General features: G+C 39.2%; 1 protein-coding gene across 2 annotated transcripts in view; it reads right to left on the bottom strand.

Moving 5' to 3' along the window:
• The window catches only part of CAB39 (calcium binding protein 39), an 86,049-nt gene that overhangs the window by 28,481 nt on the left and 34,938 nt on the right, over positions 1-22,630 (bottom strand). For both annotated transcript variants that reach the window (XM_026491726.4, XM_057305519.1), the window contains exon 2: positions 20,900-21,055. In XM_026491726.4, the coding sequence (XP_026347511.1) occupies positions 20,900-21,013 (114 nt within the window). In that variant the 5' untranslated portion in view covers positions 21,014-21,055. The remainder of the gene's footprint in view (positions 1-20,899; positions 21,056-22,630) is intronic.

Here is a 22,630-nt window from a genome sequence, read left to right as displayed (position 1 = left end):
TCTCACCCTGCCCCAATATCTAATTCATCACCCTGTCTCCCAAATCCATCCATTTATCCCCACACCCCCACCCCCGCCCAAGTCAGAGTCCCCACAATTCTTGCCTGGACTACTATAAGTAGCCCACTGACTGATTTCCTTGAATTCCCTACAATCCATTCTCCATATCACAACTAGAATGATCCTTTCTTAACACAAATACAATTGTCATGACTTCTGCTTCAAAAATGCTCCCATTACCTATTGCTCTTGGGATGGAGAAAATTTCTTAACATGGCCCGTAAGACCCTGCACGGTCTGACCGTCCCTGTCTGACCTTACTCTACAGTTCCTCCCTCAGCATCTATACGCCCCTCCTCTGGTCACACTGGTATCCTTTCGGGATCCCTGCACATGTGGTTTCCTAGGCCCAGGCCCTGCCCCCACCTCTTGGCCAACTCACATTCTCTCCTCGTCTCTCAGCTCAATGATCACTTCCTCAGGAGTCTTTCTTGCTAAGCTCTACCATACATTTACCACCAGCAGCAGCTTCTTTTCTCACAGTTGTATGGAATTCTGCTTTTCCTTGTGATTTCTTTCCTTTTTTTTAAAGATTTTATTTATTTATTTGACAGAGAGAGAGACAGCCAGCGAGAGAGGGAGCACAAGCAGGGGGAATGGGAGAGGAAGAAGCAGGCTCCCAGCAGAGCAGGGAGCCCGATGCGGGGCTTGATCCCAGGACCCCGGGATCAGGCCCTGAGCCGGAGGCAGATGCTTAACGACTGAGCCACCCAGGCGCCCCTTCCTTGTGATTTCCAATTAATGTGTTCCCTTCTGCTCCACCAGGAACCCAGCACTGGCAGGTGTGCCATACATGCTTGATGAATGGCTAAAAATTGGTACTCTTGATCACCAGGATACCGGAAAAAAAAATCCCAATGAAAACTGGATGTAGGGAAATACGATGTTATCACACCAGGAAGGCAAGGAATTCCTAAAAAGTGTAGTGCATCCAAGAAAGGCAATCTACCTGACAGAGCTACAGCAGTGAGCAATGAACACAAATCCCTGTGTTCTCACAGACAACAGTCTGGAAGAAGACACCCCAAGCCAAGCGTAGTCTGCCTAGGAGGACAGGGAAGAGGAATACTTTTGTTTTTCACTCGCTCTACTTCAGATGTGTATGTTTTACAATTTACATTTTACTTTTACATCCATGGTTAGTTTCCATCTACAGAGGATAACCAGCAGCAGGATATAAAAAAAACAAAACTCATCAACCTTCTTATTTGTTAGCAGTCCTGATACATGAGAGAGATTAAGTTCATATTTCAATTGATGACTTTTAATTTTATGCATATTTCAACTATTTCTGTGATTTCTGTTCCCCATTACATGGATTAATTGCAAGCTGATTAAACAAACCTTAAAAAAAAAAAAAGAAAGATGTCCAAATTTTACTAAAAGATGATCAGAAAACCTTGGGCACCCGGGTTGCTCAGTTGGTTAAGCGTTCGCCTTTGGCTCAGGTCATGATCCCAGGGTCCTGGGATGGAGTCCTACACTGGGCTCCCTGCTCAGCGGGGAGTCTTGCTTCTCCCTCTCCTTCTCCCTCTGCCCCTTCCCCTGCTCGTGATCTCTCTCTCTCTCTCTCAAAATCTTAAAAAAAAAAATGATCAGAAAACCTTAAGAAGTATTTCACCAGAAAAGGTGATGCGGCACACGCTTACTGAATGAAGATAGTAGACAGAATAAACTTGTCCGTTCTTGTGTCGGTTTGGCTTGGCGTCCTTCATCAGCGTTCACATCAGGGAGCCCGCCTAGTCCCCCATCTTTGGCCTGCTGGCATTAAGTCAACATGTTCTCTGCCTCTCTGACCACATCCTCCTTACTGCACCTCCCTGTCTGTCCCTTCACACCTACCGAGTAAGCGAGTCACACTTAACCACCTCTCCAAGCACTATATACCCTTTCAAGCTGCGGAGACCATCGTGTCACCTAACCCACTGGGCTCCTTAATGACCATGTTACCTGTCCCGCTAAGACTGCATGTTTCAGCGCTGCGCGTGCCCACAGCAACAAGTCTCTTGTTCCCCTAAACAATGTTGGATGTCCTTCACTGAAACTTTCTCTACTTCCGCTCCCAGGGTTCTGAGCACTCTGTGCAGAGAAAGTGCTGGAAACCTATGTACACTTAGTTTGCTAAAATTCATGCTGTTCGACGGCCTTCAATCCGGTCAGAAACATTTCTTCAAACTGGATTATTTCTAACCAGTCACTCTCAGTAGCAGATGGTTCAAAATTGCTCCACTTTCCTCAAGAGACTTCAGTGTCTCTCTCTCTCTGCTCCCTATCTGAACATCTAGCTTCACTCCTTCCATGCTGAGATAAGACTTCATAATGAAAACATCCTCAACTTCTCCATCCACCTTGACGCACTTTCGCCATCCTCCAACTCAACCCTGGACACACATGAGAAGCACTTGGGGGACTTTTTAAAAAGGTGCCAATCCCCGCAAGAGACTTATTAATGACAAAAGGAAAAATAGTACTTTCACATGCAGACACCATCATAACCATGTGACAGAAGTAAGTGAATAGTAACGGGACCATTGACCTCACATGCCTCCTGGCACCGCCAACGGTACAGTGTTACTTCTGTGATTTTCTTGCCAAAAAGGCATCACCTGCATTGAATCATGAGGAAACATCAGCCAAACCCAAACTAAGGAACAGTCTACAAAATAACTGGCCAGTACTTTTCAAAAAGTGTCAAGGTCATGGGAGTCAATGGAAGACTGGGACACTGTTCCAGATTAAAGGAGAGTAAGGAGATGTGACAATTTAATGCAATGTGTCATCCTGAACTGGATCCTGGGCCAGAAAAAGGACATGAGTAGGACAACTGATGAAATCTGAAAAAGACCCATGGATTAGTTAATATTATCATATAAATGTCAGTTTCCTGATTCTGATCATTAGACTGGTTATGAAAAATGTTAACGTTAGGGGAAGCTGGGGGAAAGGTACTCTTTTTGCAACCATCTTATAAGTCTAAAAAGTTCACCCACTCTCTTATTTTGCTTTTTCTTCACAGGTGAGAGGCATCCCTCCCGAGCTCCAAGGCTGATGGCTCTATGTATGTGTGCTGGAGAAAGGGTCCCTTGCCTCCAGTCCCCCATGTGCAATTTTGCCAGTTGTGTGGCCTCGTGGAAGGTGCACATTCCATACCTTAAGATCTCAAATTCCAAATACAGGCTCTCCCAATTATCTACTGCCCCATCCTCTCTCTTCACTCTCTTGCCCTGACATCTTTGTCTCTCCTCAAGCGACCCTGAGTGCTCACATTACCCCTCTCCACTCTTGGAGCCCCCACACCCACAAAGCCCTCCCTCACTTCCCCCGCTGTCTTCCCTCTGATGCCACAGCAGTTGCTACCCTGTTTCAGCCCCCAGCCTTGTAGGGTCAGATCTTCTCATCTCTACCTCTCATTTCCCTAACTTATTACAGGGCTTTGGAAAAGGCTTGCTTATACTTTTTTAGTCCCTCCCCGCTCCAATGTCTATGATGGTGACTTACACATCGTCTGACTTCATGATTTTGCTAATTGACTCAATTGTCTAAGACATTTCATCAGTTGAACACAGTGTTCTGGGACACAGATGCTACCCTTGGGTGGCCAGTGAGTGTCATATTAAGTTTCATGGGCACGGACTACTAAGAGCAGCCGATTGTTTTACAAATACATGGTCATGAAGAGAAGCACGTGCAAGAATGAGCCCCCTCATGAGCAGCCACTCCCTTGACTGGAAAACGATGTGGCTCATGCCTCACTCGTCATGCTGCCGTGGATCGTGCTGGTGCTCTGTCTAGGTAAGAAGCACACAACTCTAAGTTCTTAGTTGTTTTCTTGAGGCTTTCTGAGCCACACACGATGGGAATCTGGGGATACTCAGCGGAGCAGAGTCACAGAGGGAAGAATTTGGGGCCTGACAGAGCTTCTCAGGGTGAGGGCTCCAAGGTGAGAAGCACTCTTGCTAACTGCTGGGGGCCAGGCATATTAATCCTATGCCAGAAGCCTCACTGACTTCCACGTACAACTGACTGGTAACAAACTTTATTTTTAATTAATATCTCCAAGAGATATTTTTAAATTACATGATTTAAGTTACAGGATCAACTTAAGTAGTAACCAATATTCCAAAGTTCCTATCTCACACTCACTTCACTAGTCACACTATCAGAACTATATCTCTTTCCCTTCCAGCGTGAGGACATAGGAGTGACTTCAAATTTTTAAGTGTATATCCATATAATAACTTCTTCAATTAGAACTATGGCTGGGAGCCTTTCCACTGCTAGTTTTCTCATTAAAAAATACAGCAAAGTGGGAAAATAAGAAATTAGTAAGCCAAACACTAGTAAAAATCGCTTATATCAAGATCTCCAAAAACTCAGAAGGTTCTGAGTTAAATCTCTTGCCTTAAGCCCAATGCTCCCTCAGTATCCATCACTGTACTATTTTACCATCCTTAGTGGCAACCACTCAGACACAAAGTAGAGATTCGAAAATACAATTTTAGAAGACGAAAGGAGATACTCACTTACCCATTAGTGCTTCTAGACCATGTTCCTGACGTACTCATAGTCCTTTCCACCCACTCCTCCTCTGGACCCAACAAGGCCTATCTACTCGGCAGATCTCAAAGTGGCCTCATAGTAGGAGTGAAAGGTGATAAGGTGGTTCCTCACAGATGCAGGCACAGGGTTGTGGGGTAGAAGACTGGGTCTGCCCACTCTCTCACCTTCAGTTTTTAGTACAGTTACTAGCTAAGCCTAACTTTAAATATAAAGTACACTTAAAGATAAACACAGCAAAAGTAATACGTTTAAAGTAATACTGATTTAGAAATTAAAGGGCAAAAAAACCCTTTAAAAAAGATATTCTACTTCATAATAATAATTAAGTCAAAGTAGTACAATATTTTTTCCCTCCCACCAGAGGTAAAGACTTCTTCTTTTTTTTTTTTATTTTTTTTTTAAAGGTTTTTTTTTTTTTATTTATTTATTCGACAGAGATAGAGACAGCCAGCGAGAGAGGGAACACAAGTAGGGGGAGTGGGAGAGGAAGAAGCAGGCTCATCGCGGAGCAGCCTGATGTGGGGCTCGATCCCATAACACCAGGATCACGCCCTGAGCCGAAGGCAGACGCTTAACCGCTGTGCCACCCAGGCGCCCCAGAGGTAAAGACTTCTAAAAGAAGTCTGGTGGGTGAAAAAGAAATTGGTACAACAAACTGGATGGCAATTTGACAAAATGTATCAAAAAGCTTTAAAAGATGCACTCTCTGTAAATCACACATTATACTTCTAGGAATTTACCCTAGGGAAATAGATAATTACACAAAGATTTAAGTATAAGCAGTGTGATTTATAATAGCAAAGAATTAGATGAGAAGTTATCCCACTGAACTGATTAAATTACAATGTGCCCATAAAATGGAAGACCACGGCAAGCTTTAAAGATAACGAAGTAGATCTATACTGACATGGCAAGATGTTAACATTAAAAGGAAAGATAAACCAGGTTACAGAATAGTATGATCCCACATTCATTTACTTACTTGCCCAGGAGAGAGAGGGAGGGGGAACATATGAATGAGACTCTGTAAGGATATCCTACCATGTCAACAGGAGTCACTTCATATGGTAGTGGAATGAGGAGGAGCTTTAAATATAAAGATATATATATAGAAATCAATCACAACTATTAGGCATAATGAAAGGAGCACAGCTCTCTCACATACCTCCCCCAGATGCCTTGCATCCCCTTGTTACCTACAGAGTGTTTAGGAAAAGAGAGAGGAGTTGCAGATGTCAGCCTCCTCTTCCCCCACCAAATGACTTCAAATGAACAGGGCTTTGGCCAATAGATGCTGAAGTAAGGAGGAAGAATCTGATGACGAAGGTTGTGAGCCAGGAACATGAAGGAAACATTTCTTTCTTTTTAAAGAAGATTTTATTTTTAATTAATCTCTACATCCAACATTGGGCTCAAACTTACAACCCCAAGATCAAGAGTCCCACGCTCAGGGCGCCTGGGTGGCTAAGTCTGTTAAGCCTCTGCCTTAGGCTCAGGTCATGATCTCAGGGTCCTGGGATCAAGCCCCGCGTTGGGCTCCCTGCTCTAGGGGAGTCTACTTCTCCCTCTCCCTTTGCCCCTCCCCCTGCTCATGCTCCTTGTCTCTCTCCCACATAAATAAAATATTAAAAAAACAAAAAACAAAAAACAAAACAGTCGCATGCTCTCCTGACTTGAGCCAGCCAGGTGCCCCAAGGCAACATTTCTTAAATCAGTCAGGAGGAGAGAGACCAACCCATTTTCTCAGAGAAAATGAATTATGAATTGAAATGTTAGATGTGAAGCGACACTGCAAGTATGGAATCAGAGCATCTTAAATGTTGAAAGGAACATCAGAGATCATCCAAATAAGTGTGTGTGTTTTTAAAGATTTATTTATTTATTTGAGAGAGAGAGAGAGCACGTGTGAGTGTGGTCGGTTGGGGGAGGCGGAGCAGACTCTTTGTGGAGCCCAACACAGGGCTCGATCTCACAACTCTGAGATGTAGACCTGAGCCGAAACCAAGAGTCAGGTGCTTAACCAACTGTACCACCCAGATGCCCCAAGTGGTTTTTAAATCCTTTTGGGGCCACTGATATCCTGCTCCCTACTTCCATCCATCACCGTTTTTCAAAATAAAAATCTTATATAGAATCCCAACATACAAATGAGGATAAAGTAAAACTAAAAAAACGGACAAATGAAGAAGGAGCACCTGAAACCATGGTTGGCTTTGCTATCTAGAGCACGCCTTTGGAACATTAAGTTTAAAAGCAAAAAACCACATATACCAACATACGCTTTCCCTGGCCCCCATTTCTAACCAAAATAAGAATCCCTGCTTTAATCTATCCCATCGGAAATATCAAAGTTTCTCTAAATAAGTAGGCAGCAAACTTTTTGTGGGTCATATAGTCTCTGTCACAACTAGTCAACTCTGCCACTGTAGCAGGAAAGCAGCCACAGACCATATGTCAACGAATGGACATGGCTGTGTTCCAATAAAACTTTATTTATTAAAGCAGATAATGGGTGGTCCTGGGCTGTAGTTTACTGACTTGTGCACTGGAAAATATGTGGTGGGCAGAAAATAGGCCAAAGGGTATGTGACCCTAGAGTTAGCTGTATACAACTATCAAATCCTCTCAATTCTCCTTCAGAAATCTAGTCACATGTCTTGCTTCTCCTCATCCTTCAGCTTTCTTTGGCACCAGCATTCTCTCACGAAGTTCATCTTCTACCATTACGTCCATCTTCACCAACACATTTCCAATCTCACCCCATCTCTGACTTGAAACATTGCTAGTGGGAATGAAAAGTGGCACGGCAACTCTGGAAGACTCTGGTGGTTTCTTGCAAACTAAACATGCGGTTATCTTATGACCCAAGAATTGTACTCTTGGGCATTTATCCCAGAGGAATGAAAGCCTACGCTCAGACAAAACCTGTACAAAAATGTCCACAGTAGCTTTATTTGTAATAGCCAAAAACCGGAAACAGCCTAGATGTCCTTCAACAGGTGACTGATTAAACACACTGGGGTACGTCCACAGAATGGACTAGTAAAACTCAGCAATCAAAAGGAATTATCACTACTCACAACTACTTGCATTGATCTTATGGGAATTAAGCTGAGTGAAAAAAAGCCAGTCTCAAAAGGTTATACACTGTTTGATTCTATTTATAAGATATTCTTTAAATAACAAAATTATAGATTTGGAGAACAGATATGTGGTTGCCAGCAAGGGTTAGGGAAAGGGGGAGAGGAGATGGGTGTGGCTATAAAGAGATAGCAAGGGGGGCCTTGTGGTGATGGAACAGTTCTGTCTTAATTGTGGTGGTGGTTACAAAGAAACCACACAGCGACACACGCGCATGAGCACACATATAAAACTGATGAAATGTGAACAAGGGCTGTGGACCATATCAATGTCAATTTCCTAGTCTTGATACTGGATACAGTTATATGCCATTTTACCACTGTATACCCTGTATACTTTTTTGCGACTTCCTAGGAATGAATAATTATTTAAAAATAGATTTAAAACAAAGCAAAACTACCACCACAAAGATTTCTGCAGCTCCCTCAGTCCATCTTTAGAGTGTACGTAAGGCCTTTTTCAATCTACCACAATCTCCCCCTGTGGCCTCACTTCCCACCATTCCCCTCTATCCAGTCACCCCTACAATGTCACCCTGAACTTGTCACCATGTTCTGGACATACCATAAACAGTTTCACATTCCATTCCCTCTCATTCTTTGCCTGGAAACACCTTAAAATCCAGTTCAAATGTCACTTCAAACTTACTGCTGTATCTGTACCTGTCTCTGACACAGGTAGTACTGTTTTATTCTGCTGGCTCCCATAGAATTTCATTCATATCTCCAAGTCTCTCTATATCACATTATATTATTTATATATCTTTCTTTTAGTAGATTATAAACTCCTTAAGAACAGACAAAATTTGATCCATGTGCCCGTCTGTCTGCCCACAGAGATGAGGGCACTAAAATGTCTGTGGATTCAATCAAGTTGGGAATCTTTTGCAAAAGATGACAACGGAGGTAACAAAGTCATCTTTTGCAAGAGCCTGTCCTTCCAACCACCATGCACATGAAACTTGGCATAAGGAAACAATTCACATGGGAATCATTGTTTATAAAGCCATCTTTTTCAGGAACAATTTTGAAATGATCTATTAAGCAGAATTTTCCATGCTTCTGTTCACCATTAGTTTATATAATCAAATTTATTATAATTTACATGTGACTAGTTATTATTATTGAGAAATACCTCAAAGAGCTCAGATTTTTTGGTGGGGGGAGGAGGGAGGCTTAAATCATTTATTATTTTGTTTTATATTTTTCTTTAAAGATTTATTTATTTTAGAGCTAGAGAGTGCACACATGCACAAATACGAGCAAGGGGAGGGGCAGAGAGAGAGAGAGAGAGAGAGGGAGGAAGCAGACTCCCCACTGAGCACAGAGCCCAATGTGGGGCTCAATCTCAGGACCCTGAGATCATGACCCGAACCAAAACCAAGAGTCAGACACTTAACTGACTGAGCCACTCAGGCACCCACTGTCTTATATTTTTCTTTTTTTAATTTCCTTATACCCCCCTCTGGTTTACAAAAGAATCATTGTAAACACTTGTCCTCTACATATGGACCAATCTATATTTAATGCCTTAAATATCAATTCATTCTCAAAAAGGTATCTATTACATGACCTCATTGAAAAAATAAAGTTTTTTTTTATTTTTTTTATTTTTTTAAAGATTTTATTTATTTATTTGACAGAGATAGAGACAGCCAGCGAGAGAGGGAACACGAGCAGGGGGAGTGGGAGAGGAAGAAGCAGGCTCATAGCAGAGGAGCCTGATGTGGGGCTCGATCCCATAACGCCGGGATCACGCCCTGAGCCGAAGGCAGACGCTTAACCACTGTGCCACCCAGGCGCCCCGAAAAAATAAAGTTTTTAAATCAAAGTAAATTAAGATATAAGATGTGAGATGCAATCTAAAAGTAAACAGAAAAATATTGTTGGTGCCAAATATCTGACAAAAGCAATTCTATTTTCACATAATTTTTGTGTTAATTAAAAAAACAAAACTCCTATACACACACACGCACGCACCTCTCTACTAAAGAAAATGTCTGAGTAGTCTAAGCTGAAAGATCATGGACTAAGAACAACCTATTAATAACCTTCTGGTGTCAAAGACTACTCTAAACAAGTTGAGTAACCATGAGTCACTGTTAAATGGCCATGCTAGGAAAGGCTACTCCCTTCGCCCCTCTTAAATATGCCAACATAGAGCAAACTTATTCCTCTCATGAAACGAGTGAATATAGCCATTCAACACTGGAAAACAAGCATTCACAGCAATGAAGGGACCCAAGTATAAGCTGAACAAGGCAGTCGAACCTTCTTTATACAGCATGCAGTGGGCAAAGAGTGTGTAAATAGTCATTACATATACAGATTCATGTGGCTGTTAGCAATGAAAGAACAAATTCCATCCCATCCCACTCCACCCCCATGCCCCAGTTACCTAAAAATAAGGATGGTGAGATAAACCATTTTTCCCCCTAAAAGTATAGGGAAAGTAGTTTTTAAATTCTTTTAAAAAGGTGTGGCATGGTTCCTAAGGGACTAATCTATTTGTATTATATACAATTCTTAATATGGCAGCTGTGTACCATGTAAAACAAGTAAAAATACCAATATTACAAACAAGGGAATAAACATTCAAATGTTTTATTTATCATTTCGTCTACAAGATCACAAGAAATGAACGAGAAAATGCCCGTGGATATAATGAGTAAAGCAGAAACAGGCACAGATTCACCATGAGTTTGGCAGAGCTGGGAGTGAATTCCACCTCTGACTCCAATACATGGGTTAATGGGTTATATTAGAAACAATAGCTTTCTTTATATGGATCATGAGAATAATAACAGGCAACTATTATACCTCAAAATAAGATAGATGCCTATTTTCTATGAAGGCACCTTGCAAAATACGGTGTTGTTTCAACATAAGGATGTGTCAACCATGCAAAGTTTGTATTCCTTCTACAAGACCTAAGTGGGCTCTCAGCGGTGCCAAATATATATCCAGAGACAGAAATCTCCTCTCTCTCAGAGAAGCCAATTTCCACCTATTATTTTTCCTAATAGCAAGATGAAATTGGACTCCTGTTTTACTTCCACTTACAGGTTTTAATTCTATCTTCCGCCACCATCTGGAACCTTCCCTTTCCTCATATAAGATGATCCCCTAAAAACATTTTACTAGGAGCCTAGGGCTCACATTTTATTCTTTCTCTACTTCAGATCTCCAGTTCATTCAATTATTCCTCATGGCAGAGTTCTCCATTTCTGTGACAGCTGGTCACTCCTCTCTCAACGCATTCAAGTATGGACTGGTCTATATACAGCAAAAGACGATCACTTTGAATTTAAATACTGTATTTCTATTATTGCCACCTAGGCTTTCAGTAGTCCTTTTGGGTGCTTCTATTGGGTGCTACGATCTATTCTCAGGGCAAATGTATGTGGCTTGTAAGCCACCTCTATCCCAGCTGACCCATGGATAGTCTTTTCTTACTCTCTTTATTGAATTATAATTGACATACAAGAAACCACAGATTTTAAAGTGTACAATTTGGTAAGTCTGGACTTATGTATACACCCATGAACCCATCAAGACATTAAACATATCCATCACCACTAAGAGTCCTCCGAAGTCCCCTACTTTGCCAACCCCACTCTAACCCTCCACATTCCTGCCAATCCCAAAGCAACCACCGACCTGCTTTCTGTCATTATGGGTATCCATAGAGTTTTGCAGAAATAGAACCATACATTATGTACTCTTTATAGGCTGGTTTCTTTCACTCAACATAATTATTTTGAGATTCAATCATGTTGTTGTGTACAGCAACAATTCCTTCTTTTTTATTGCTGAGTAGTATTCCTTTCTATCGATGTACTGAAACTGGTTTATTCACACACTTGGACTATTTCCTATTTTACACTATTACAGATAATGTTGCTATGAATAGTTATGTACAAGTCTTGGTGTGGACATATACTTCTTGTTCTCTTGGGTAAATACCCAGGAATGGGATGCTAGATACAAAATTAGTTTTTAAGAAATGGTTAAACTGTTTTTGGTAGTGGTTTCTCATCTTACAGTCCCACCAGCAGTTCCAGATGTTTTGCATAATCGTCAACATTTGGTCTAGCCTGAGTTTTCAATTTTTGCCATTCTAATGGTGTTCAATCTCCTCATAGTTTTACTTTGCAATTCCCTAATGATTAATATCTTTTCAAGTGCTTATCTGACTGTGTATTTTCTTTGGTGAGTATATTCGGACTTCTTGCCCATGTTTTACTGGATTGTTTGTTTTCATATTGTTAGGTTTTCAGAGTTCTTTGTATATTCTGGATGCAATCTTTTATCAGATATACGCTTTGCAAAGATTTTCCCTCATTCTGTGGCTTTTTCATTCTTTTAAGTGTCTTTTGATGAGCAGAAAGTTTTAGTGTTGATGAATTCCAATTTATTAATTTTTTCTTTTAATACAGTATGCTTTTGGTATCATATCTAAGAATTCTTTGCCTAGCCCAAGGTCACAAAGATTTTCTATTTTCTTTTAGAAGCTTTATAATTTTAGGTTTTACATTTAGTTGTATGATCCATTTTGAGATAAATTTTGTACCCGGCATGAGTTGTGGGCTCAACATTTTTTCTTTTGCATATGCGGCTATCAAATTGTTTCAGCACCAATTGTTGAAACAACTACCCTTTCGAATTGCATTTGCTTCTTTGTTAGAAATTTTCCATAGACATGTAGGTTTATTTCTAATTCTGTTCTATTCCACTGGCCTATGTGTACTTCTTTATGCCGATGCCACACTGTTTTGATTATTGTAACTTTAGAATTCTTGAAATCAGGTGGTGTGAACCCTCCAACTTTGTTTTTGTTCCAATTTGTTTTGATTGTAGGTCCTTTGCATTTCCATATAAATTTCAGAGCCAGTTTGTTAATTTCTACAAAAAAGTCTGCTAGAATTGCAATGAATCTACAAATCAGAATTTCAGGAACCGACATTTTAATAATGTTGCATCTTCCAACCCATGAACAGGTATATCTCTCACTTATTTAGGTCTTTCAACTTAGCAAGATTTCGTAGTTTTCAGAAAGATTATCCCTAAATATCTCATATTTTTTTGATACTATCCCAAATAATTTTTTTTCAATTTCAATTTTGGGCTTTTCATTGCTACTATACAGAAATACAACTGTTCTTTGTATACTGATGTTGTAACCTGTGACCTTGCTGAACTTATGTAATATTCTAATAGGTTTTTTGTAAATTCCTTCAGCTTTTGTACGTAGATGATCATGTCATCCACAAACAAAGACAGTTTTACTTCTTCCTTTTCATGCCTTTTATTTTTTTCTTGCCTGCCTGCGCAGGCTAGAAACTCCAAGAACAAGGTTGAATAGAAGTGGTAAAAAGTGAACATCCCCTTTTCTTTTGTTTTTCCCCCTTTCTTATTCTTGATCTTGGAGATATATGATTCAGCCTTTCATCATTATGTATATAGTGCTAGCTGTAGGGTTCTTGTAGATGCCCCTTGTTAGGTTGTTCTATTTCTAATTTGCTTAGAGTTTTATCAGGATCGGTTTTTTTTCTTCTTTCTTTTCATCTACTGACGTGTAGTTTGTGAATACAACGAATTACATTGATTGATTTTTGAATGTTAAACTAGCCATGGGTTCTAGAAATAATACATGACTTGGTCATGACGTATGGCCCTATTAGTTTATAACCTGTGCATCTATGTTCATAAGGGATATTAGTCTATAGTTTTCTTGTAATGTCTTTGGTTTGGTATCAGGATAATCCTGGCCTCACAGGATGCGTTAAGAACTATTTTTTTTCTTAAATTTTCTGGAAAAGTTTATGTAGAAATTGTGTTATTTCTTCCTTAAATGTTTGGTAGAAATCTTTAGTGAAACCATCTATGCCTACATTTTTCTGTGGGAGAAAATTACTAACTAAATTTCAAATTACTTTAATGGATATAGGACCATTAAAGTTATCCATTTTTTTTCTTGAGTGAGACTGGGCAAATTATGTCTTTCAAAGAATCTGCCCATTTCATCTAAGTTGTCAAATTCATTGGCATGAAGTTGTTCACAATATTCCCCCCCCCAACTTATTACTTTTTTAATATCTGTAGAATCTGTAGTGATGTCAACTCCTTCAATGATGATACTGGTGATTTGTGTTTTCTCCTCATCAGTCCTAGCTAGAGTTTATCAATTTTATTCAACTTCTCAAAGAACAAGTTTTTGATTTTTTTCCTGATTTTTATTTAACAGATTTCTGCTTTGATCTTTGTTTCTTCTTACTCCGTTTGATTTGCTCTTCTTTTTCTGGTTTCTTAAGGTGGGCACTAAGACCTTTCTTCTAATATTTGCATTTAGTGCCATAAAATTTCCCCAACTAATGTTTTAGCAACATCACACTAATTCCAATGTTGTGTTTTTGTTTTTATTCCACTCAAATAACTTTCTAATTTATTTGATCCATGAATTATTCAGAAGTATGTTTAGTTTCCAAATATTTTGGAATTTTTCCAATGCTATTACTGATGTCTAATTTAATTCTACTGTAGCCACAGAACATATGTTATATAAATTTATCCATTTAAAGGTACTGGAACTTCTTTTAAGGCCCAAAATATGGTCCACATTTACTAAAAATGTGCCGTATGTCAAAAGGAGGTAGGAGTGTTCTGCTCTGCTGTGGTTGGATAGAGGGTTCTATAAATATCAGTAAGGTCAAGTTGGTTGATCGTATCTTTCTGGTCTACTAGAAAATCCTTGGTGATTTTCTACTTAATTGTTCTATCAAGTATTGAGATTGGGGTACTGAAATCTCCAACTATAACTGTGTATTTGACTGACTCACCTTGCAATTTTATGTTTTTGCTTTACTTTGCTTTAAGGCTCTGTTACTAGATGCATAAATATTTAGGATTGTTATGTTCCTTGGATTAACTGACCTATATTTTATCATGAAATGATTTATCCCTGGTAATATTCTTTGCTCTGAAATCTACTTTTGCCTGATATTAATAAAGGTACTCCAGCTTTTTTTTTTTTTGACAAGTATTACTATGGTATATCTTTTTCCATCCCTGTAACCTAATTGTGCCATTATCTTTATTTATTTATTTTTGAAATATTTATTTATTTAGAGAGCAGGAGCATGGGGGGGGGCAGAGGGAAAGAGAGAGAGAGAGCGTGCATCCCAAGCAGACTCCACACTGAGCATGGAGCCTGATGTGGGGCTCGATCCCATGACCCTAAGATCATGACCTGAGCCGAAATCAAGAGTCGGAGGCTCAAGTGACTGAGCCACCCAGGCACCCCTCTGTCATTATCTTTAAAGTTCATTTCTTATAGGCACATAAAGTTAGGACTTTTTCATTCAATCTACGGATCTCTGCCTTTTAATTGAGGTATTCAGACCATTTATATTTAATGTGATTACTGATATGGTATATTTGAGTCTATCATCTTGCTGTTTGTTTTCCATTTATCCCATCTGTTCTTTAATATCCCCCCTTTTCCTCTTTTTCTGCCTTCTTTTGGTTTAATCAAGTATTTTTAGTGATTCTGTTTTATTTTTTCCTTTGGCATCTAGCTCTGGTTTTTTAAAAAAATTTTTTTAAAGATTCTAATACAAAGCTATATTTTTTTCTGTATTACATTTTATCAGTTAAGAACATGCCCTTCCTTCAACCTCTGCTCCACCACCCCTGGCTAATAAACCCTCCTCTGGTGCCTGATTTAGTTACATACAGAGTGTACTACCCTTCTACAATATTTGTCATTCACAAACTCTGCTAATAAGCCCTTTAATTCTCTTCATATAAATCAATAACAACAAATCAACAGCTTAGAGTTGAGGGCAGTATCTTACAACAGATCACTACAACCCTGCCTAGAAGCTCTGAGTGATCCACTAATCATGTCCACTGGGTATAATTATTCATCCAATCATTAAAAATGTCCTCTGAGCATCCTGAACTACAGGGGAAGATAATTAATAAACATAAAACTATATGGAAGACACTAAAGACCAATAGGGTAGATCTCTTGAGAAAGGTCATTTATCTCACTGCTTCTATGTGTGGTAGCACAGAAAGGCAATGTGATACTTGGCCAACATCATAAAAATCTAGAAGATATCTGGCTATTACACACCCTTATTAGTCACAAATTCAAAATACAAATTGTTATATATTCTCAGTAACACCTGTTTTATCCTATTCAGTAGGAATTAAGAGTTCAGAAGAGCCACAAGGTAACAGCATTTCAAGTTAACTGTGCTTTCAATAAATGCAAATAGTTATTGAGCTCTGTCTTTGGAAGGTTTATAGTCTAACAGGGGGAAGAAAGAATAAACAAACATCATTAGTATATTAAAAATGTTAAGTGCTACAAAGGAAAATAGAGCAAGATCAAAAGGAAGAGGAATGCCAGACAGAAGAGTTGTATTTTGAATAGGGGGTTGGGTGAAAAGTGACATTTGAGCAAAGACGTGAAGGTGATAAGGGAGTAAGCCAAGCAGAGAGCTGAGGTAGAACATTCTAGGCAAAAGAAACAGCCAAATGCAAAGGCTTAAAGGCAAAAGCATGACTGGAGTGTATGAAGAAAGGAAGCCAAGGAAGCCAATGTGTGTGTGGGGGGGAGCACCTGGAAAAGGGACCACTGAAACCACAGGCCTGACTGTCCAGGGCAAGGGTCATCATATATTTTTCTGCTAAAGGGTAGACAGTAAGTATTTTAAGCTTCGCAGGCCACATTAAGATCTCTGTTGCATATTCTTCTTTGCTTTTTAAACCACTCCTTTGAAAATGTAAAAACCATTCTTAGTTCACGAGCCTTACAAAAACAGGCCTAAGGCAAGGATTTGGCCTGTAGAACTTAGTTCAGACCCTTGTAAGGACTGTGACTTTAAGGGAAATATTATTTGACTCCTGTTTGGAAGAACCACTATAGAGGAAGGAAAGAGAGAGAGAGTTAAAAGGATACTGTAGTAATCCACAGCAGAGATAACGGTAGCTCAGACCGGAGGGGTAACTAGCAAAATGGGAGACATGGTTAGATTCTGGCTTTTAAATATTTCCCCCCCCAGATAAAGTGAATGGATTTGCTCATGAAATGAATTTAGGAAATGTGAAAGGACTCATTGATGACGCAAGACTTTTGGCCTGAAAAGCCGGAAGGACCGAGTTTCATTAACTATGGTTGGAAAGACTGTGAGTGGATGTGTGAAGTGTGTGTTCTGCTTCAAAATAAAGTAGAATTTATATTCTTTCAAACCCGCCACAACTCTGTAGCTATTTTATTTTTCTAGAACTTCAGAATAATTTTTTAGGTTACAAAAAGATCCTACTGTGATCTGAATTGCTGTAAGTTTAAAAATTAATTTGATAAGAAATGGCATCTTAACTATTTGCCAGCTGAAAACATGGACCAGGCAGGTATTCTTTGGTGCCTCTGAACAAGGTTTTATGGTTTTCTTCAAACAGGTTCTTTATACTGCCTGATGAAAGTATTCCCAGACATCTTATATTTTTTTTTGTTGCTATTGTAAATGAAATACTTTCTTTAAAAATTACAATTTCTAGATAGTTCTGATTCGTATTTAGGGATGCTAAAATTTTCTACTGATTTAGCTGCCCTTGTGAACTCCCATTTTCACATTGGTTTACTTGTGTTTTATACAGATATATGAATATCCCAACAATGTAATTTTCCTTATTTATTTGCAGTAGCTGTATTTTTTATTTCTAAATCATTTCTTTATGCACTGGCTAAATTTCCAGAACAATGCTAAGTAAGTCATAGCAAGCACTCTGGTTTTAATGGGACTACCCTCAAGTTTTCAGTCTTAAGTATGAGGTCAAAGTTGTTTTTCATGGTTTTTAATTGAGTGATCAGATTTTCATCTTTCCATTGTTTTTTAGGTCTCAGTTCCCTCTTTACCATCTGCATCAGTTGCTACTTCCTTTTGCATCTTGATAACAAGGTGAGTCAGAAATTTCAGGGTCCTCCTCCCTCTTCTTAATTTATTTTAGAACAAGTAATTTGCATGGATTGCCTTTTGGAGTTGTCCCTTTCCTTTGGGAAATTTATTTTTCATAAATTCAACTATTTTTCTTTGCTTTGTTTATTCTAATAACAGGAAGTCTATTCTTGCTAAGGTTTAAAGCATGAGTTCTCATGCTTACTGACATTTTGGGCCAGGTAATTCCTTGCTGTGGGGGGCTGTCCCATGTTTAGCAGCATCTCTGGCCTTTACTAACTAGATGCCAGTTGCAGCCCTCCCTCCAGCGTTAAAACCAATGATGTCTCTAGACACTGCCAAATGTCCCATAAATGGGAAATTGCCCCTGGTTGAAAACCACTGATTTAGTAAAATAGATGATATGGATTCCAACAGAGACTAAACTTGCTTTCTAAAGATTTATATATTTATTTATTTGGGGGAGAGAGAGAGAGAGAGCATGAGAGAGTGGGGCTTGATCCCACAACCCTGAGATCATGACCTGAGCCGAAACCAAGAGTCTAACGTTTAACCAACTGAGCCACACGGGCAACCTTAAACTTGGCTTTCTGTAATTATAAAACTCATCTCCAATGCCACCTCCTCAATGAGGCTTCCTCATATAACCCATCTAAATTAGGATACTCTCCTTACCCAACGCAACCCACCTATACACACATACACCTTCTGTTAACTACCATAGATTTCAAAGCGTGGACCTCTGGGGACCTTTAAGACCCTTTCAAGGGAATCATGAGGTCAAAACTATTTTCAATCAATACCAACACATTATTTGCCTTTTTCTGCTATACTGCCATTTGCACTGATGGCACTGACCCCCTAGACTGAGTCAAGACACGGACAGGAAACTGTACTAGCCATCATTGTCATCTTCATTATCATGCACTCAGTTAAGAACAACAAAAAAGTCAGTTTCACTTAAGAATGTCATGAGGAAGCAGGAACAAAATATTCATTTTATTATAAATTTTGATCTTTGAGTACACATACGTCTTTTTAACATTTGGTGTGATAAATGGGGAGTGTGCATAAAACACTTTCTGCCCCTTACTGAAATATAACTGGCTGTCTTAAGGAAAGTACTTGTATGATTGTTTGAGCTATGAGCTGAACAAGCCACTTTTTTAATGGCAAATCATTTTTACTTGAAAGAAAACTGACAAATCATTCAGGCTTGGATATCTGGCAGACATATTCTTGAAAATGAATGAAGTAAATCCGTCAGTTTTAGGGAAAACACCCAACAGTATTTGTTACCAAATTTCAATTTTGAATGTAACATGCATAAGTCCGACCACTTTCCAATACTTAGACTTTTCTGATGGGATTAGCGGTAATACTTAAAAATGTGAATTTTTTATATCGTATAAAGTGTCAGCATTTGGAAGATGTGTATATGCCAGGGATCCAATACTGTGTAAATGATCAATGAATGTTACAAAATCATGCATGGATAAAAGATCTTTTAAAAATGCAGAGTATGAAAAGCTTATTCACATACTTTCAGATTCTGTTACAACCAAGGAACTATCAATTGTTGAATTTTGGTTTGGTATAAAAAAATATGCAAAATTATCTGAAAGGCTTTTCTTAAAATACACTTCCCTTTCCCACCTATACATCTGTATGAGGCCAGATTTTCTTTATATACTTCAACCAAAATAACATATGACAGCAGACTGAATGCAAACACAAAGATGGGAATCTAGTTATTATCTGTTACATCAGACTTTTTAAAAAAAAGTTTTATCATATCATTGACATTTACCTATATCTTACTATGGGACTTCGAGAAACTATCTAGAATTTCCATGCAAGATCTACTAACTGAATAGCCTTTCACAAAGCTTAATCCCATGAATATGAATTTCTTTTCTTCACAGGAACACAGGTAAACCACAGAGTCTTAGACTTAAAAAGATGTTAAGCAGTCTAATATTCAATAACCCAAGACAGGAAACAACCTTCTAAAATAAACCAGGGTGGAAAATGTCATTCCAATGAGTGCTCATTCAAACAATAGTAGGTATCCAGCCCATGGGAGTCAGGTACTGTGGAGGACACAAGTGGACCAGAAATAATACATGGGTCAAAGAGCTCATGTTCTAAGGGAGACAAAAACCTGACACAAATAAAATCATGTTCAAGATGGTGGCAGTGCTGGCATTTCCAAAGGAGGTGGCCAAAAGGTAGAGATTTGTTTTAGGGGGCAAGGGTGAAGTAGGAAAGGGAGTACTCTGGGAAGCGATCTAGGAAAAAGAAAGGTATAAAGTGGTTCTGAAAGATGAATGGGGCTGAGGTAGAAACGGAGGGGGTGAATAAGACAAAGGCATTAAAAACAGTATAGGTGATTATTTGCTTTAGCTGCTCTAACAGAGGCCAGCTGAGATTGTTAGAGCACACAGAACTAAGGGGAAGAAGGGCTGAAAATCACCTAGAGAAGCAGAGACCAGGTCATGAAGGGTCTTGTGTGCCATGGCAGGAGTCTGCACGGAAGGTTTAAAGAAGGGGAGGTATTTTAGAAAGAGTATTAAGGACCAAGCTACTGCTAAGGTCCTTAAGAAAGGTCATGGGGGTCTTCATCAAGTGGGAACGGAAGTCAGGATCAATTCATAAATCCCTTAGGAAGTAGGGGTTGATACTATTTCATGAAAGATCACAACTTAAAGAAGGAGACAGATTGGGATGAAAGCCAAGTTTTAGACTATGGTGACTGCGTAGAGGGAGATACTCGTCATGGATAAAGGGAACACGGAAAGGAGGAAAGGAAACCGGGAGAGATGCCTCTCCAAGAAGACCACCAGTGGCAACAGTGATTTCAGGAATCAGATAAACCACATCAACGATGAAAACAAAACAAAAACAAAAACAAAAACAAAAACAAACCCCAAATTTAAATAAACTTGAAAACCTAAAATGAAAAACCGAGGAAAAAGTTGGAAATCGATTTGCTAGATGGCAGTACAGAAGAAAGCATGTGGCGTTTAAGCAGCAGCAAATACCACTTTAGGATTCTATTTTAAAAATCCCAAATTGGGATTTATTGATCTTTTAAAATCACCTCATACTCTGCCTTACATTTGCTCCTAATCAAAAGATTGAAAATATAAAATAAAGCCAAATGCATACCTTTTCTGCTTTTTTGTCAGAAATGTCTTGCTTTTCCAGAACGGCCATGCTCTCCTTCAGGTTCTTCACAATGTCTGCTGGCGATTTGTGAGACTTCCCGAACGGGAACGGCATGGCGGCAGCGACAGACGCCTCGCTGCGCTCTGCCTACTTTACCTGCGGACACAGCACAACACAGAAGTGAGAAAAGTGGGGTCAACAGAAGACATACTTTTTAAATCCTAATGTGGGAAGAAAATCAGTGTTTGAGAAAGTCATTTTATGACAAGACTTTCAAAATGAGCATGAACTGGGAAACCCACAAATATACAAGGGAAATGATAATGCAGAGATATCTTAGAATGACAGAACACTTTGTACTTTTCAAGATACCTTTTTTATCACCTGCTCTCCTAACCACCCATTTAAGGAGGAACATGCTGGTGCTGATGAGCAGGGCAACTAGTACTGCCAGGCCCACACTAAGCACTTTAATTCCTCATCTTATGGGATCTTTTTAAACAATTCTCTGAGGGACATTATTACTCCCATTTACAAGCAAACTTTAATGAGGTCAAGAAACTGACTCAAGGTACTAAGCAATAAAACCAGCTCAGGTCTGTCTTGATCCAAAGTGTCCTTAATCACCACACTATAACCTCTAATTAAGAGATACCTGTATTTTACAGTTGAGGAAACTGAGGCAAAAAGCGAGGTAAGGAGCTCAGCCAAACAGCACTAGCAACAGGCTCACTCTCTAGGTCTCTCCAGATGCACCTTGGCCAGTGTTTACACTGTTTCCTCCCAAGCGCCCATTGGGCACACACCCCCTTCTCTTCAGTCTGTTAGGGTCTCAGAGTTGGAGGGAATCTTGGACCGAGCCTTGGGCAAATCTCCCAGCAGATCCTCAAGTTCCTTAAGTGACAGTTTCAATGTGTACTCTTTCTGCCTGGGTAAGACTATCTCCTACGAAGGAACTCATTGAATAAGACCCTGGGGATAATGAGCTTCTGGAAGTTCTTAATTTTTTGTGGGTAGCAGAAAACAATATTTCAACCATATAAACCACAATATTACATCATGTAAAAGGAGGACATCAACTATTCCAAGAAGTCACCATGAAAAAACAAAGTTACAAACAAGACAAACAATGGAAGTAACTTGGGAACGTGTCAGAACTTATAATTACTTTTACTAAATAAACTGAAAGAAGTTATGTTCACAGACATTAAACAACCTCATGTAAGATACCAAAAGATAACATTTTTGAGAAGAATCTTACAGATCACTTAGGTCAGTGGTTTTCAAACCGTGACTTCCAAACTCCTATATTTAACTGTCCCTGGGGCCCACTGCCCACCTCCGCCAAAGTTTTTTCCCCATGTCAACATAAAATATCTCCACTGCACAGCATCATTAACAGTTCTTTTGAACTTTGCCTAAGACTTCACTTGAATGAAGTATTTGAAAGTTTTTTCTCTTAAGTTTGAGATACAGTGACCTGCATATCTGTTTATAAACACACAGGGGGAAATAGCATGCAAATTAACACTAATGTTAAGCCTACAATTAAATCATGAACAAGTGTGTTATTTCTTGACATGTTTTGATATGATATGTTCTGACCAATCTTTACACCCAAAGATCATCTTTCTATCAGCTTGTAAATCTGCTTGATCACAGGACCAAGGAAAAATGTCCTCAAACACAGGTTCTCAAAATCCAAAGATGCATAAAATTATATCTAAATAT

Source organism: Ursus arctos, unplaced genomic scaffold, assembly GCF_023065955.2.
Source record: "Ursus arctos isolate Adak ecotype North America unplaced genomic scaffold, UrsArc2.0 scaffold_1, whole genome shotgun sequence".
Taxonomy (NCBI): domain Eukaryota; kingdom Metazoa; phylum Chordata; class Mammalia; order Carnivora; family Ursidae; genus Ursus; species Ursus arctos.
This window is presented reverse-complemented; position numbering and strand designations above follow the sequence as displayed.